This window comes from Protopterus annectens, chromosome 9.part0, assembly GCF_019279795.1.
Source record: "Protopterus annectens isolate FY-2018-M chromosome 9.part0, PAN1.0, whole genome shotgun sequence".
Lineage (NCBI taxonomy): Eukaryota > Metazoa > Chordata > Ceratodontiformes > Protopteridae > Protopterus > Protopterus annectens.
The window spans coordinates 1,515,167,989-1,515,187,374 of NC_056743.1; the positions used below are offsets into that span (position 1 = coordinate 1,515,167,989).

Here is a 19,386-nt window from a genome sequence, read left to right on the forward strand (position 1 = left end):
GGGGGGAAGTGGGGGAAGAAGTTTGAGCTGCATTTGTCAGCCAGTAAATTTGCTATGCCATTCTGCTCAGTGGAGGTGGCAGCACTGACCACCAGTTTAACACACTGATGTGTGCTGGCTTTGATGTTTTGGACATAGCTGTAGAAGGCCCTGGGGTTGTCTTTAGCCTGTGAGGCTACCTTGACCTTGTATTTGGCCTTGTTAGACTTAATTAGTCATTGTAGTTTCCTGTGTAGTTTAATCAAGGAGCTCCTATCATAATGGGAGGTGCTCTTCCTGATTTTAGCCTTGACTTTTTTCCTTTTGTGACATGCCCCATTAAGGTTAGGATTTCACCAATATGGTTTGTTTTTAGAGTTTATTTTGGGCTTACTTCTATCAGGTACAGCAGCCTGTACATAGCCATTTACATGGTAGTACAGGGTCTATGTGAACAGTCCCACATAGGCTGATGTGAAATTAGGGTTGGAAGGGGCATTGAATTACATAATAGGATGTAGTATGCTTTGGAATAGTTCCTAACTGTTACAGGGTTTTCTGGGGTTAGTGAGTTGATTTTTATTTCAAAGGATACAGATTTGTGGTCTGACCTCACCAGTGAGGATGTGACACTTGGAAAGGGGGATGCAGTGCTCTTCCATATTGGTGAGTACCAGGTCCAGTATATTTGAACCTCTGGTGAGGGTGTGCACACTATCTGGTTAAGAGTATGTGTTAATAAAGTCCAAAAATCATCATGCCTGTGAGTATGCGACAGTGTATGTTTCCCAGTCTATGGAGGGGTAGTTAAAGTCTCCCATGAATAGAGTATTTGGTTTAATGGTGACTGTTTCCAGTAGGTCTAGGTATGAGCTATGGGATTTTTGAGACATAGAGGGTGACCTATACCTTGCTAGGATATGGTATGGGACTTTGTATTATGGAGGGGTAGTTAAAGTCTCCCATGAATAGGGTATTTGTTTAATGGTGAGAGTCTCCACCAGGTCTAGGTATGAGCTATGGGATTTTGAGGGTATAGAGGGTGACCTATACCTTGCTGGGATATGGTATGAGACTTTGTATTATGGAGGGGTAGTTAAAGTCTCCCATGAATAGAGTATTTGGTTTAATGGTAAGTGTTTCCAGTAGGTCTAGGTATGAGCTATGAGATTTTTGAGACATAGAGGGTGACCTATACCTTGCTAGGATATGGTATGGGACTTTGTATTATGGAGGGGTAGTTAAAGTCTCCCATGAATAGAGTATTTGGTTTGATGGTGAGTGTTTCCAGTAGGTCTAGGTATGAGCTATGGGATTTTTGAGACATAGAGGGTGACCTATACCTTGCTAGGATATGGTATGTGATTTGCACATGGATACATTCCAGACGATCATCTTCTTTAACCAACGCAGAGTTCTGCTTATTGCTAATATAGATTGACTCCTCCACCTTTTGTCCTTGTGTGTGCAGCTGATGGTCTAAATGTGTGGAAGGCACTGAAACATTGCACTACTGGAGTACTTTCTGCAGATTTAAACATGTCTCTGTAATAGCATGGCTCCCTACTGAAATGTTGGCACTTGAAATGCCAAGTGCCGACAAGCCAGAAGAAAAAGAGACAGAAAACACAGGAGAAGAGTGAATTTTGAAAATTGTACTTCTCCTTGAATCTTCTTTTTTTGGGGTGGGGGCAAACTCCTGCTGCACTCCTCAAACATATATATACCAAACTCTGAAATCACCATACCTCCAAGAAAAGGGAATATTCTGAGAAACGACATCAAAGTCTTAATATATGTAAGTCTGTTCTTAGAGCCATTCAGTCTCCATATTGTGGGACTCACTGCAGTGGGTCTTGACATTTCAAATGGTCATCTAATGGCACAGAGTTTATATTCTCCAGAGTGTGGAGAGCTTGTAGGGTGTGGAATTTCATATTTAGGTTCCTAGCATTTAGCAGTAACACCTTTAGGTTTCTTTGGGTTTTATTTGCTGTGTCAGTAGGTGTGTCAGTTTGGCATTGCCTAAAAAAGGCTCAAAGAGTTGGCTAAAGTTTTAGACAATATTTGGAAGACTGGGGGAGACAGGTACAGAGCATCCTTTGCAAAGCAGCATGGTTTGTTAACTATGTCCACCCATGCTGACAAATATTGAATGCTCCTGGAAAGACACCAGAAACTAAGCCAATTATTGAAGTCAGTCATCTTTTGTTCATACTGTGGAAAGCCCCCCCCCATTCCACCTTACTAACACCTGCTAACCCGCAACCATATCCTTAACCCTAACTCTGCCCACACCCCAACCCTAACCCAAACCATGCACCTTACTTTTCAAGCACACTTTCTGTAAAACTGCCAGTATTCAGACAAATTGGATCTGAATGTGTGATGGAATTTTGGTGTTCTGATCACAAAAGGAAACTGAATATTTATTTTTGCAATCATTTTTTGGTTTAGATGTTTTGAGTTTCTTGATGTGTTGAATATTGGAATGCTGTCATCATTGATTTAATTTTGGTGCTTTTGCATTACAGTACAATTATTCAACATATATATCTTTGTGTACGTATTAAGATATGTGTGTGTGTGTGCGTGTGTGTGTGTGTGTGTGTGTGTGTGTGTGTGTGTGTGTGTGTGTGTGTGTGTGTGTATATATATATATATATATATATATATATATATATATATATATATATATATATATATATATATATATATATATATACAGAGAGAGAGAGAGTAGAAAATATCAGCATGGTAAAAGAAGACCAGTAGGTCATAACGTTTTACAAATGAATCTATGAATCAAAACAGTATAGGCAAAATATCCCAGCCTGTCATGTTAGTGGGCCATCATAGAATAAATTCATTTTAAATTTTTTCTGCATAAATGTTTGTATAGTAGACATATGAAGTGGGGATTTAAGAAAGTACTGATGATGATTACTTCAAGTTTTTAACTTTTCTTAAAATTGCCTTTTACTGTTGCTTGAGAATGATTCTATTATACTTTTATAGGCATTGAAACCTTAAGGTCTCTGGTGATCTCTGAATTTTCTAAATATATTTATGAGCATGATATTCTGCACAAGCTGTAAACTGGAGCCAGTAATTAGACCCCTAAATAGGCCCTTCCATGTGGTGGGTGCTGGCAATATAGATGTCATTTACTAATGCGATAACGTAGCTGCACAAACAGAATAGAACAACTAGGTTTTACTGTAGTGTTTTGTTAGCACAACTGCTTTGTGCCTCATTCACAAGTTCCCATTTTTGGAGACTATGTCAAAATATGTCCTGTAACAATATAGATAAGAGATACAGCACTGTTTGCCTTCTTTAGATGCAGATACCTGTCTAATAAACAAAACGTTCATTGATGTTATTACAGGTGAAAATGAAGACCTGCAGCAATCCCATTAACACTTTTTACATTGCTTAAACTGTATTAAAATACCATTCTGAAGTATCAGAAATGGCAGGTCACATGAAGTAAGTATTGGGCTACAATTCAGCAGTATTTAAAAGCTCTGCTGACTGAGCCCTTTAATTTAATTGAGTTTTGGTGGTAGGAGCACAACCATTAAAAGAATGTATGGCCCTTTATACAGAGTTTTACATTTCAGAAAACTAAAATGCTTTTGGTTATTTAAGAGTTACTTGTTATACTTGCGTGTCCTTGCCTTGTTAGTGCTTCACAACAACTGTATCTCCAGTACTTATACAATACTATATAATTAAAGGGCACTATGTCCCACAGATGAAAAAAATCTAATTTATTATTATATTCTTTTTATTTTAACCTTTTTGGGTCTCCATCCCAAATTAGCATCAAGCCTCTCTCTTGGCTGCCTTCTAGACTGATTTGTCTTTCTGCTAAGACTGCCAGGCTTTTTTATTCCCTGTTGGGACAGGGGCTGAACCCTTTCTGGTGAGATCTCAACAAGGCCATTTGTTCCCCATCAGGGTGGAGGCTGTTTCTCCTCAATGCAAAGGTAAAAACCCATTAACTCTTTTGTTCTCTTCAAAAGTGAGATTCAGATGCAGAGAAGGTGCTGTCATATATTTTGTGAAGTGGAGATTTCTTGTTTTATGCAGCTAATTGCACATATGTGTTTCCATGCATGCAAAGCCCTAGATAGTGGCAGTACATTGCTGTGCACAACAGATGCCACCCCTAGCCCACCCATAAGTTATGCATGACATATACTTCATATTCCTGTAGTTGTTGGCATCTCAGCTGACTGGACCACCTCCCTTCTCCAAGATGTGTGAGCCAGGATCAGCCACTCACTCTCATATAACCCACCTCCCTCCTCCAGGATGTGTGAACCAGGATCATCCACTTCACCTCCTGCTCCAAGATGTGTGAGCCAGAATCAGCCACTCACTCTCATATAGCCCACTTCCCTCCTCCAGGAAGCGTGAACCAGGATCAGCCACTTACTCACCTCCTCCTCCAAGAAGTGTGAGCCAGAATCAGCCACTCACTCTCAAACAACCCACCTCACTCTCACATAACCCACCTCCCTCCTCCAGGAAGTTTGAGCCAGTATCAGCCACTCCCTCTTATATAACTCACCTCCCCCTCACTCTAATATAACCCACCTTCCACCTCCAGGATGTGTGAGCCAGGATCAACCACTAACTCTCATATAACCCACCTCCCCCCTCACTCTAATATAACCCACCTCCCACCTCTAGGATGTGTGTGCCAGGATCAGCCACACCCTCTCATATAACCCACCTCCATCCTGAGAATTTATTGTTGCTGTATAGTGTGTTCTACACTAAAATCACCTAATGGGGTTAACATAAGGATGTGGTTTTGTTTTCCAACTAAGCTTTCTCCTTCCTACAATGTACTTTATGCTGACTGTAGACGGCATTATAGTAGGCGTCCTTCTCCTTCACGCTGTTGTCTATTCACTTAGAATGGCAGGAGTCATTGGTTATTTTCAAAATACCTGGATAAAACATCAGTAACATTTTTCGGGGAACATTTTCTGTTTTTTTGTTTTTTGTCACATTTTAACTGCTCTGCAGTGAGATCTTTCATCTACAGCAACAAAACAGTGCTCACATTAGATTGTTTTCTGCAAATTTAGAAATCGGATAGCTGCAGGTTGTCTTCTAATTCACTCTGTCTATCAGTGGGTTTATTCAGCTAACAGATACATAGAAGAAATAGAATAAGAATGCATAGGTCATACATGCTTAGTTAAATTAACATCAATGAGCTTCTGAGATTAAATGTTTATGTTATATGTTATGCTATGTTATGTTTCATTACTAGACAAAAGCATCACAAAACATTGCTCAGTTACATCAGATGTTGCACAGGTTTCATTAGTAAGTCCTGCTTCTCTTAACTGTATTCATTAGTAACGTGAAATCATTGCAATGGAGCAGACTTGCTATGATATGGAGATGATGGTATTATTATTTTTGGAGCACTTTGGCTAGTATAACCATCTGCAAAAATCAATGTCTCTCATTACTGCAACCCCCTACCATGAAGCTTAATAGATACATTTTCATCTGCCTTGCATCTATGCTCGCAAAACCTTTTCTTATACATTTCAGGTGTTAGCTTAAAACATTCCAACAAGTGTCTTTTTACAGCAGTATAATCAAAACAGTCAGTGTCATGTATATTTGCTAAAGACATTATAGCTTTACCATGGAATAAGGGGGTCAGGAACTGTACACAGAGCCCTTGGTCAATTTCATACTGTTTACATACCCGCTCAAACATATGAATGAAGCTATCAAAATTATCCCCCTTGTTAAACTGTGGAAGAAATTTACTGGCCTTTTGTGCTTTTAGGATCTGGTTACTCCCTTCCCCATTACATCCATGACTCTGGCGAAGAGTCAGCATTTCCCTCTCGTGCCTCCTCTGCTGTTCATTTTCCTCAGCTTGTAGACTCCTCTTTTTCTCAGCTGCTTCTAGCTCCATACGCCTGGCCTCCAATGCAAGTCTCTTTAGCTCCAGCTGGATTTTTAAGTCCACTGCAGAAAGGTTAAGCTGTCCATTCTCCAAGGAGATTGGATTGTCCTCCAGGCTGCTGTTTTCTGATGCAGCTGTAACCAAGGCTGCAATCAGGTCTGCCTTAGTCAGGTTTCCATGCACTAGTCCCCTAGCCTGGCACATCTCTGCCATCTGGCTCCTTGTCAGCTTTCCATACTCCTCTGCTGACATGCTGCCTGCTCACTCTGACTAACACTAAGCTAACAAAAGAAATAAAGCAATTTTGATCTGAACTCTGAGTATACACTGGGTGGATGTTTTAGAGTACAAAACACTGAGATCACTGTACATAAGCTACAGGAATTCGCTCTACCCATACCACTACAAGCCAATTAGTGTTTGCCAGCTAATCAGTATGTGATGTGGATCCCACCACAGAAAGCCAATATGTGATAGGATATCCCAACCACTGCCACCAATATGTGATGCCCATGCCCAGGCCAGCAATCAAGGAGCCTCAGTCCTCACCACTGACACCAGAGAGGGCGACTCCTAGAAGAGGAAATGATAACTAATACACACAGTAAAGTACAATTTCCCTTAAGTGCACACGGAGATCACAGTCAGTCTGGGGCTGGTTGCTCTCTTGCTGTCCAGGTCCCCAATAAGACTCCCCACTGGCATAGCTATAGGGTCCAGATCTCAGCCTAGCTGGCAAGCTAACTTCCATTACCCTCTCTGTCCAACCAGTGATTCGTGTCCCTGCCCAGGTAGCTGACACACACCCACACTTTCAGATAAGTATTTATACAACTTCACAGACACTCCTGGGAAAGGCTGACACAGATTATCTAGCTGTGCCCCTTTACCCAGACTTTATGTTAGTAATTTCTGCCACCACCAGTTAATATTATCAGCTACCCAAAGGCCCTTGAAAGGGTGTCCAATTATTACTGTACAATATTATAATCCAATGGTAGTATGACTAGACAGTCAAGGCTTAATTTGGAGTGACTTAGACGGTAAAATCTGTAAATATGTAATGCACTTTAGAGGTTAAATTATCTCTACATAAACCAGACACAGGTAAAGGTTTTAAAATATTTAATAATAAATAATTAAAACACAAGACAAAACTACTACAGTACAATGCTACGCAAGTTCAGAGATCACACAGAAACTTAAAACAATATCGTAGGAAAGATCTGATTTCAAAGAAAAATACTTAGTCTAACTTTCTTCTAAGTTTAGCTATTCCTAAGAAAAATCACAGTGCTATAATCCTACTTACATACATAAAGCATAAGCAGTGCTGGGTTAGATGTCCAAGCTCAAAATGCCTCTCAGTCCCTCCCTCAACAATAGTTTTTTAACACTAACCAACAGCTCTCTAAGGCCCTCCAAAATTACATCATTTTGACACTTAGTCTGGAGTTCCCAGGCCACAAACTGCATTATTTAGCAAGCTAACACCTGCTCAGGAGACTACACCAATAAAAGGCATTTCACATATACACAATAAAGCACCTTCCACATGTAAATTCTGGCCCTTAACTTTAACCTTAAAACAATGGACCTGAAACCTTCATCCAGACTCACTGGAGCCGACTTGTAAAACATCAAAGAGATTCATAAGAGCTTTTCAACTTCAAAAGACACATTTGAAATGCTTGGCTTGGTTTTCCATACAGCAGATGGCAGTGTTGCAACAATCTTGAAGTTCACATTTTACAGTGTTTTCTTTCATTTAAAAACACAAGCCTGTAGTTTACATTTATTTATACAATTGATAGAATTATGTATCAAATTCTACTTGACTAGGCTGGCAGCCTTCGCCCATCTTCCTCCAATCTTCACAGCCACTTTTAAACAAATTCAAAAATTGTCAGCTAATAGTAATATCTCATGCATAATTAATTAAATAAATCCATTCCTCTGCATTATTTAAAGCCACAGTAAAATATATGCTGTAGTAAAACCTTGTGTTAAAAGAGTAGCAACCAAAATGAATACACACATTCTAGCTGCCATAATAAAATACATGCTGTCATGAATCCTTGTTTTAAAACAATAACAAACAAAATGAATGCATGTTACTCTTTCCTCTTCTAAAGTTTAGCTGCCCTTAATTTAAGAACGCTGTTAATACTAACATGATCATTCAGTCACTTTTTTTAGTTGAATCCAACCTAAGCTGCCAGTATAGTTCTTTGTATTCTAAAACCCACAGTTGTTGTTGTTGTTGTTGCTGCTTGTCTTTCAGCTTTTTCCCGGTAAGGGGTCGCCACAGCGAAACTCCAGTCCGCTAATAATTGGCAGTAGATTTTTTTTTTTTTTACGAAACACCAAGGTGCCAGCTTGACACCCAACCTTCAACGAAGGCATGTCCATTTATGCACGCATGTCTTTGGAATGCTACCCAACCGTGGGGAGGACATGCAGACTCCACACAGAAGGCACTCCCAAACCAAGCCAAGAATTGAACGGGAGAACCTCTTGCTGTGAGGTAACAATGCTACCGCTGTACCACCGTGGCATAAAAGGGCTTTCCACAGTCCACCCCTTATATCTGGTTTCACTTGTTCAAGTACAGAAACCTTGAAAATACAATTCTTACAGTCTTTCTTGTGTCTAAATAAGGTATTTGTATCTTTTTTCTGGGAGCTCTCATGCAAGTGTTCATATATTCTTCTTTTCAATGGTCTCTCTGCCTTGCCTATATAAAAGCTAAGGCATGTCTGACAGACACTGATGTACACAACCCCTTTGCTGCTGCAATTAAAATGCTCCTTAAATTTCATTTTAAACTTTCTGGATGGGATACTAATACTTTTCTGCTCTAGAATGTTACTACATTGTTGACAAAAAACACACTTATATGTTCCCTCTTTCTTGTAGGGTCTAACTGTACTTTTATCACTACCTTGTTTTTCCAGCATTTCCTTTAAATTCATATCTTTCTTTTTAATAAATGTCGGTACTGATGGAATCATTTTGCTGGTTTCGCTATTTATAACCAAAAGTTTCCAGTACTTCCTAATGATGTTCTCAGTTTCACTGGAATAAAATGTGTGTGTGTGTGTGTGTGTGTGTGTGTGTGTGTGTGTGTGTGTGTGTGTGTGTGTGTGTGTGTGTGTGTGTGAATGCCATTTCATAATTCAGCCCTTTATTTTCCATATTCTGATTACTTTGTGGTAACGTTTTCCCCAAAATTGGGTCATATTTTTCTTTCCTTCTTGGTTCACTTCATTCATCAATTCATTAATCAAATTCTCTGGGTATCCTCTCTCTGAGAAGAACCCCTTCATCATCCTCACTGCACATACTTGACGCCATAATTAATTGCCCCTTAATAATACCCTCCTTTTGATTATAGGGGTGCTCACTCTCAAAATGTAAATAGGAGTTTGAGTGAGTGGGTATTCGGAAAATCTTGGAATGGAATTTCTTCTCTTCTCTAACCTTATATATGGTCACATCTAAATAACTAATGAATTAGTTTATTAATGATCATTTATTAATTATCATTTTTTTCAGGGTACTATAGGTAAAAATGTATTAGACTATTTAACAGCAACTAGGCCGAAGATCCCAGTAGTGTTTGGAATCCCAAAGACACACAAAAACATGGAGAAGCCACCTTTTAGACCAATAGTGGCAAGAGCAGGTTCCAAACTTGAACCCTTGGTTAAATATGTAGACACAATGTTGAAAAGTTATGTAGCATCTTTAAAATATATTTCAAAGGACTCCTGGGATTTTTTAAGTAAAGTCACCTACAATAAATATGAAGATGAAGTATGTATGGTGACTATTGATGTGATAGAACTGTTCCCCAGCATCCCTTATTTTGAGGGGATGGAATGGTTTCAGGACCTTTTGATTGAAATAAGTTATTTGACTAATGAACAGAGGAACTTGTTAACTGAATTCATGGAATTACTATTGAAAAATAATTTAATGTGTTTTGCAGGACAATATTATAAACAAGAGAAGGTGTTGCTATGTGGGCCCCATGTGCCTCCCTGTATGCAAACCTGGTTTTCTATTCTTGGGAGAGAAAGTTATATTTTGAAACCTCTTGGAACAATTATATTTCCTTACACAATAGATTTTTAGACAATATTTGTCTTTTCTGGAAGGGGACGGAAACCCAGTTAAATCAGTTTTTGAAATACATTGGGACTACAACTTCCTTTCTGAAATTTACTTGGCACACTTCACAAAAATTCATTAATTATTTAGATGTGACCATATATAAGGTTAGGGAAGAGAAGAAATTCCATTCCAAGATTTTCCGAAACCCCACGCACTCGAACTCCTATTTACATTTTGAGAGTGAGCACCACTATAATCAAAAGAAGGGTATTATTAAGGGGCAATTAATTAGGGCATTAAGGATGTGCAGTGAGGATCGGCTTTTCTTAGAGGAAATGAAGGTGATGAAGGGGTTCTTCTCAGAGAGAGGGTACCCCGAGAATTTGATTAATCAATTGAAGAATGAATTGAACCAAGGAAGGAAAGGAAAATATGACCCAATTTTGGGGAAAACCTTATCACAAAGTAACCATAATATGGAAAATAAAGGGCTGAATTATGAAATGGCATTCATACACACACACACACACACACACACACACACACACACACACACACACACACACACACATTTTATTCCAGTGAAATTGAGAACATCATTAGGAAGTACTGGAAACTTTTGGTTATAAATAGCAAAACCAGTAAAATTATTCCATCAATACTGACATTTATTAAAAAGAGAGATATTAATTTAAAGGGAATGCTGGAAAACCATGGTAGTGATAAATGTACAGTTAGACCCCACAAGAAAGGGGGAAAATATGTGTGTTTTTTGTCAACAATGTAGTAACATTCTAGAGCAGAAAAGTATTAGTATCCCATCCAGAAAGTTTAAAATGAAATTTAAAGAGCATTTTAATTGCAGCAGCAAAGGGGTTGTGTACATCAGCATCTGTCAGACATGCCTTTTCTTTTATATAGGCAAGACAGAGAGACCATCGAAAAGAAGAATATATTAACACTTGCATGAGATCTCCCAGAAAAAAGATACAAATGCCTTATTTAGACACAAGAAAGACTGTAAGAATTTTTCTCTGTACTTGAGCAAGTGAAACCAGATATAATGGGTGGACTGTGGGAAGCCCTTTTAGAATACAAAGAACTATACTGGCAGCTTAGACTGGATTCAACTAAAAAACAGGACTGAATGATCATGTTAGTATTAACAGTGTCCTTAAATTAAGGGCAGCTAAACTTTAGAAGAGGAAAGAGTAACATGCATTCATTTTGTTTGTTATTGTTTTAAAACAAGGATTCATAACAGCATGTATTTTATTATGGCAGCTAGAATATGTGTATTCATTTTGGTTGCTACTGTTTTAACACAAGGGTTTACTGCAGCATATATTTTACTGTGGCTTTAAATAATGCAGGGGAATGCATTTATTTAATTAATTATGCATGAGATGTTACTATTGGCTGACAGTTTTTGAATTTGTTTAAAAGTGGCTGATTGATTTTATTCTATGTTCTGATGAAGCTTGGGATAGACCTAAATGAAAGTGTTTAACTTCTTGTGGAATTGTTTGTGCTGTTACATTTTAACAGTTTTTTTCATATATCCTGGACTATTAAAAAAAAGGTTTGGAGCCCAAACTTCTTGTGGAATTGTTTGCGCTATGATATTTCAACAGTTATTTCATATATTCTGGACTATACAAAAGGTTTGGAGCCTGCTACGGTGTTTTTTGTTTCAACAGTTATTGTGAACAAACTAATAAACCAGAGAGCATCCTTTAAAATCAAGAAATCACACATACTAGATATCATTTAACTTTTACTGCTGCCAGTGCTTTTGTTCCTCACTGCACTTTAAGAGTACAAGGTATAAGTGCAGTAAATGAGTCAATGCAGCTTCTAAAATTATTTTTCAGTATTTAATAAGAAAACAGAAATTATTGGTATTACTAGAAATTACTGTCGTCTTTATTTTTTAGCGTTGTGGTACTATAAAAAGCTCTTGTTTTTGAAAAGCAGTAGAACAACGCTACGATTATTTTAATTTATTTGTTCATAAAGCTGGGTTTAGTAAAACAAGATAGTTTTAGTTAAGTGAGAAAGCAGAATTTTCCCAAAGAAGTTAGCCATATGATGGACTATTAAATTTTAGGAATGACACATATTTTGAAATGTGGCAGGGGAGAATCCATTTGAATTAAAAAGCCACAAGCATATGCCAGGCAGCTTTGTAATGAAGTTTATTTGCCACAGTTTTAGTAGAATAATGGTGCTTTGTTGCAAAGGACACATGATTATTCAGGAAAATTACATCGAAAAAAATACCAGCACAGCAACTTCACTGCTACATATGGATGACATACTAAGAAAGCTGTGACTGTTTGTCTAGACACATTTTTGTAATGTTGTAATCCTGTAGTAGAATTATGACCAATATAGATTAATTTTCTGTTTGGAAGGTACAAATATATTTTACTACTATTCAATAAAGTAATTCTGTGAACAAAAAAGGAAAAAAAGTGATGTGTTAGATATCATGGCAAGAAAATAAGAGAAAGATGGCAATTTTTTGGTTGTTGTATGACCACACAATTTGATTTTGAGCCATGGATCTTTATTCTTTCATGGGATACACATATTTATTAATGGATCCCTTGGAACATTTGGTGTCCAGTCAGGTTTCTTATTTACAGTAGCCCATTTTCATAGCATTGCAAAGTTTCATTGCATTCTGTTTATTCAGGCAGTTAGGGAGAACACAGCAACAACACTATTGATTGCTCTGTATTAGTAAGTAGAAAATGCACAATGTTGTCAACATCAGTGTTATTTTTCCTTGTTAGGATAGAGATGTATTAGCTTAAAGCAAATGGCATATAGGATTATTTAGTATTTATTGGTCACGTCAGGTCTCTGAGCAAAGTGTACATCCCCAATATATGGTAAGTTTGGCTATCATTTTCATACATTACCACTGTAGAATCTTTTCAAGTTCATTTTACCTTCATCAGGAGAAACGTATCTACACTTATTGTGGGAGCACTTTTCTTTCCTTGTTGTAATCTTAACAACCTCAGCTTTTATGTTTTGTATGGAACACAGTTAGATGGTAAGAGTGTAGCCTTGAGATGCTAATAAGAATGGTAGCTCCCTAAGATCATTTGTGCATCTTGTCTGAACTTAACTGTGATATTCATCAGGAATAAATGAATTTGGATTAATTTAAGGCTTTATTCATGCTTCACTGAGACAGATTACTTCTGAATGATTGATTCATTTTCACTCACGCATGAAATCCAGCAACCTTATTGCCAATCCTCCTAATTTGTTAATGCAAAATCTATGTATCTGTATCAGTCATTTGGTGATGACAGTTGGTAACTGTTTAGTCCCAGATTAAGATGAATGTCAGTGGAGATGAAGTGTCAAGGTGGTGTGCACATTTTCAAAGGGAAGGCTGTTTTAGTATGTAGAAAATGACCTTGTAAACATTTGTGAACATATCAGATTATCTTGCTTCTGTTTATAATAATAATAATAATACTGAATAGACAGAGATAAAGTAAAGATGAAAATACTCCATGGAGATATAAAGAGGATCATTTTATAGTAGTTAGTCATACTATTTTACTCAGTACAGAGAAAATTAAGGTACTGTAAAGCAAAGGGCTTCAACTCAGAGACAGGCAAACAGAAATAGTGTGTAGCAGAAAAACAGTGGAAGCGATGACTAACAGTAACCTTATGGGGTTTGTGAGTAGAGGTCCAGGAGGGTAGTCAAAGTCTGGGTGTTAACTTCCTGATGGAAAACATCTGAGCCTGAGCTCCTGCTAGCTAAGGGTTCTAGCTAGGTCACACCCCACAAAGTGGTGATATAGGGTGAAGTGCACTCATTCTGTGTTGGTCAGGCCTGGAAAGGCCCCAGCAAGGGGAGGAAGCCATATAAAATATAGAAGCAAAGAATAAGTAAAGTTCCAAAGACAGCAACATCTTCAGCAACCTACTCCCATTCATTGTTCACTCGTAGGCCAAGGTTGCAAGATGTCCTACAGATGGGAGCCAAAATTGCCATTTGCACCATCAACTGTCTCAACTGCGGTTGGGTTTACAGTTTGAAGAAAACAAAGTCCAGTGGGTTACTGGTTGTGTGGAAATAAATCCAGTGAGACAACAGTATAGGAAAAGTAGGGAAGCACATTACAGTTAGTCATGTCCAGTTGGGCAGTTATGTAGACAAGCTAGAATTAACACATTAAGGGAGACAAGGGAATGGGTGAAAAGAGACTGTAAGAGTGGAAATGTAAGAGAACAGCAGAAAAAGCAGCTGCAAACTATAGGGTGCTTGAGTGTGACAAATAACAGGAACTGTTTTCTCATCAGTAAAGGAAAAACTAGATAAAAACTGCCACAAGCTAGGAAGAAGTGAGTGGATGTAAGAAATAGCAGGATCACCATACTGAGGGAAACTGACTGTACTTGAAGTAGTATTCTGCTTGCTTAGTGAGCTATGAGGAGAGAATATTTAAAATACAAGACATCAGAAGTGTGGTGGATGTAAAGGCACAGGTATGGGGAAAGGAGGTAAATAGGTATTGCCCGATAATACAAGTGCCATGGTACTAAACAATACAGACATGACAGTACTAGTATAAACTGGAATACTGTAACAGTGACTGAGATACTGCTAAGTGGTAGTTAACCTAGAACTGTTCAGTTTGGTGAAAAGTACAAGTAAAAGTGCATGTCACTCACTGTGCAACCACCACAGTGACATAACCATAGATTACTGCATAACTGCATGAAAAGATGAGGGCATTAAACCATGATATGCAAGAATGCTAAGCTTGGACTTGGTACTTCCAGCAGTTTGCATGCAATGAATGTAACCCCTCAGCAAGTTTAAAACAGTACTGAATCAATGTGTGGTAGGGAGAGAGATCAAGCACTATACTTAGTGAAACAGATGTGACCACCTTCATAATTAACAAATAAAACACTCTCATAGCTGGTATAAACCTATAGTTTTTCAAACAATGCAATAACTGAGTTTCCATGGAAAAAGACATAGTGTGACACAATGGCTTGCATCAGCAAATACCCCTCAGAGCTTTTCATGTACCCCATTTCAGTTGCCTAACGAATAATGCACAGCTGGTTTGGATACATATAATATTAAATGGGACAAGAGTGGAAATTTTAGCTCACGTACTGGTTGCTTCATAAAACTAAAGGGTAGCAAGCTGATGTTAAATAATTGGTTGGATTTAAGTGTTTAATGCAATTCACAAGTGATGTAGCAATTGATACACATTTATCTTTTCTTTTTTTGTAAAACAGGATTGTTAGAGGGTTTCGTTTCTGAAATGTCTGAAGCATGTTGCATTTTGCAGGCAGGACTAGATCACGATGGACATCTAGTTTCTTTAGCTCTACCAAGAAATCACTTCAGTCGACAACCTGTGAAGCATTCTCGTAATGGACAGCCTGCCCTGAAACATGTTTTGTCTGCACCGCCCTCTTTGCTTGGAGCCTTAGGTTCAGAAATAGGTGAGCATGGAGAGCATGACTTGAACACCTCTGTCTCAAGCAATCATACTATGGCAGGGGGAGAAGTTCAGTTGGACATGCAGAGTGAGACTCAGGACACTAACAGTAACTGCTGCCCAGGGGACAGTACACAGCAAGGGCTACAGAAGCAACAGACATGTGCAGATGCCACAAATGAATCTACAGGAGTTGTCAGCAGAGCTCATGCTGACAGAATTAGCTGGCTTCGGTCATCTAGTGTGGCGTCAGTTTCTGAAGACACTCTATTCTCTGACCTTGCACTGAATTTAAATTCTTGCTTATCAAATTCATTAGAAGAAGAGATTTTCAGGCAACTGAAAGATGCTAGTGTGTTGGACTCCAAAAAAGACCAATGACTGCTTTCTGTGCTCAAGTTGGAAACCATAGGGCTGAACATGACCAACATTACATCTAAAACATGACTAAGGGTTAAAAAATTCGGTGGCACACTAAATGCTGCTTCATTCACATCGCAATGTTTTAAAGACTTATTTAACACCTAAAGCACTGGTTTTACATATTCTTATGCTCATAACTAAACTTGAAGAAATACAATATCAGGTTTTAAAATAACTGTTGAACTTCCACATTAACAATATTCTTTTCCATCCTTGCTAAGTTCAGAACCATACATGCTGTATTTAACGTTTTCAAGATTCTAGATGCAAACATGGCATAATGCAGAAATCAATGTATTTGATGGTTTATTTTAAATGTATGTTGTTCACTATCTATTTTTCTGTTGTAAAATTGCAGCTGTGAATCAGAATATCTGGCCTTCATGCAGAGATCTAATGCAGATTCTCTTTTGTTCTGCATTTCCTATAAAGCAAACAGTTTGATAGCCCTGCATAGTGGTACGGTTCAGTATTATATGAGGATAATAGTTCATAGGAATAATCTGTAAATTCATTCTAATGATCTTAGAAATTCAAAATCATCAACCATGAACATTTCTTTCATGATGAACTTAATGCTGAGTGAAGGGAACTCATTGGTTTGCAGGTTAAATTAATAGGTGCATTTCATACAAGCACCGTATACTTTTATTTGTAAAGGTACCTTTTTCATTATGTTCTGTAATATTAAAATGTTTTATAAATATCAACATTGTGTTTTCACATATTAGTAATTAAGCTTTCACATTTCTCATATTTTTCATGATTTGTTTAGTGCATTTTGAAGTCACCTAATGGAGTGTTCTTTGTCTCTAAGTTGGAAGATGAAATGCTAAGTACTTTATCGCCTTCTTTGCTATAACTGCATACTGCAATAATGCGTGAGCTCTACCATAACAGCTATACTTCAAAATGCATGACCTGTCCAGCACTGTGGCAGACATCTATGATACATTTCTTAGAAAAGAAGTGGGATGTTTTCAAATGGACATTAATATTATACTGTTACTTACTATGTTTTGGAGTTTTGTTTTTGGAGGCACTCTTTAAATGATGATAAAAGGTTACAAAGCAGCCAGCAGAGGGCAGCCAAAGAAAATTAATACACAGCGAAGCCTGTTAGCAGTAGAAAAGACAGATTAAACAGAATGCAACAGACAATAATTCAGAAAGCAGCTATGGACCAGTTTGCTGGCCTTGTCTGCATTTTCCTTATTTACTGGAAAACCTGCAAAATCCCATTTAATCACAAATTATTTTTTACTCAATGCCTGTCAGAATTGTCTTCTATATTTCTTGAATTTCATTACGGTTTTTACCCCAATATCACTTTTGTTAGACTATCTCAGTCCCTTTATCACTCTTACAGTGAAACAACACTTCCTTGTGCCTTTCTTAAGACATTTACTTGGATTTTCACATTGTGCCCTCTTATTCATATGCATTTTTTGAAGATGCAGTGCTGATAGAAGAGTAATGATTTGCCCTCATGCCCATGCTGCTCAGTATCTGTGGTGAGGGCTAGCACAATCCCATCTGCCTGACTTGAGCATCTGCTCTTAACTCTGTGCCTTCATTACTAGCATGTGATGCAAACCTTTTTGCATATGCATCTTCTTTGCTTGAAGCATACGTCTCAGTCTCTTAGTAAAAAAAAGTTCTCGGCAAAACCAAAAGTATTGGGAGGACAAAGGCCCAAAATCAGAAACAGATTTTAAATATTGCTGTTATAAATTTAGAAAATTGCTAGAATAACAGATTTTGCATACGCATACATTTTCGGAAGTATATGAATTCTGAAACTCAAGTGTCTAACAATTTGCCAGAAAACTGCAATTGTTTGAAGAACAGATCAAAATAATGGGAAAAAATCTGGATATTCTGTGAAATTCTGGACAGTTTACACATATGATAACGTATCTTGACCATCCCATTTGTTTGGCTAAGCATTCAAATTTATAGTTATAATATGTACATACTTTTCAGTAATACAGGCTATATATAACATTTTAGGGAATTTAGAAATGTAAAAATATTTCAAAATATTTCAGTCCACTAGCAAACATCTCTGTAACACCAAATCTTTCTGCTGGCTTAGCCCAATTGTGCTACATTTGCATTGAAGGTATGTCTGTTTAATATCACATTATGTATGTTACAAAGCTATTTTTCACAACTGCAGTTCTCATAAGGTCAGTTTCTTGTCTCTCTTCCAAGTCGTTTGTGCCATTTTGTGGAATTCCAGTTATGCCTTGGTCTGGATATCTATCTAGATGACCAGTGCATTGTTTAATAAATATTGCATGAGCTAGACGTCAGTTTATGTAACCATCACTGGAATTCACCTCTCATCTGACCAGATACTAGTGATGACAATGTGTGTTCCTGCTGAACTCTGTCTGATAAACGCACAGCGGCATTATCACTGAAAGTCAGTTTCAGCAAAATGCTATGCTATGGACCAGTTTGCTGGCCTTGTCTGCATTTTCCTTATTTACTGGAAAACCTCCAAAATCCCATTTAATCACAAATTATTTTTTACTCAATGCCTGTCAGAATTGTCTTCTATATTTCTTGAATTTCATTACGGTTTTTACCCCAATATCACTTTTGTTAGACTATCTCAGTCCCTTTTTCACTTTTACAGTGAAACAACACTTCCTTGTGCCTTTCTTAAGACATTCACTTGGATTTTCACATTGTGCCCTCTTATTCATATGCATTTTTTGAAGATGCAGTGCTGGTAGAAGAGTAATGATTTGCCCTCATGCCCATGCTGCTGGTATCTGTGGTGAGGGCTAGCACAATCCCATCTGCCTGACTTGAGCATCTGCTCTTAACTCTGTGCCTTCATTACTAGCATGTGATGCAAACCTTTTTGCATATGCATCTTCTTTGCTTGAAGCATACGTCTCAGTCTCTTAGTAAAAAAAAGTTCTCGGCAAAACCAAAAGTATTGGGAGGACAAAGGCCCAAAATCAGAAACAGATTTTAAATATTGCTGTTATAAATTTAGAAAATTGCTAGAATAACAGATTTTGCATACGCATACATTTTCGGAAGTATATGAATTCTGAAACTCAAGTGTCTAACAATTTGCCAGAAAACTGCAATTGTTTGAAGAACAGACCAAAATATGGGGAAAAAATCTGGATATTCTGTGAAATTCTGGACAGTTTACACATATGATAACGTATCTTGACCATCCCATTTGTTTGGCTAAGCATTCAAATTTATAGTTATAATATGTACATACTTCTCAGTAATACAGGCTATATATAACATTTTAGGGAATTTAGAAATGTAAAAATATTTCAAAATATTTTAGTCCACTAGCAAACATCTCTGTAACACCAAATCTTTCTGCTGGCTTAGCCCAATTGTGCTACATTTGCATTGAAGGTATGTCTG

General features: G+C 37.7%; 1 protein-coding gene across 4 annotated transcripts in view; it reads left to right on the forward strand.

Moving 5' to 3' along the window:
• LOC122812148 (GEM interacting protein) overlaps positions 1-16,685 on the forward strand; it is a 1,774,188-nt gene extending 1,757,503 nt beyond the window's left edge. For 3 of the 4 annotated variants that reach the window (XM_044084456.1, XM_044084457.1, XM_044084458.1), the window contains one exon: positions 15,347-16,685. In XM_044084456.1, the coding sequence (XP_043940391.1) occupies positions 15,347-15,933 (587 nt within the window). In that variant the 3' untranslated portion in view covers positions 15,934-16,685. The remainder of the gene's footprint in view (positions 1-15,346) is intronic. The other variant, XM_044084459.1, reaches the window with a different exon arrangement.
• The last annotated feature ends 2,701 nt before the right edge of the window (positions 16,686-19,386 follow it).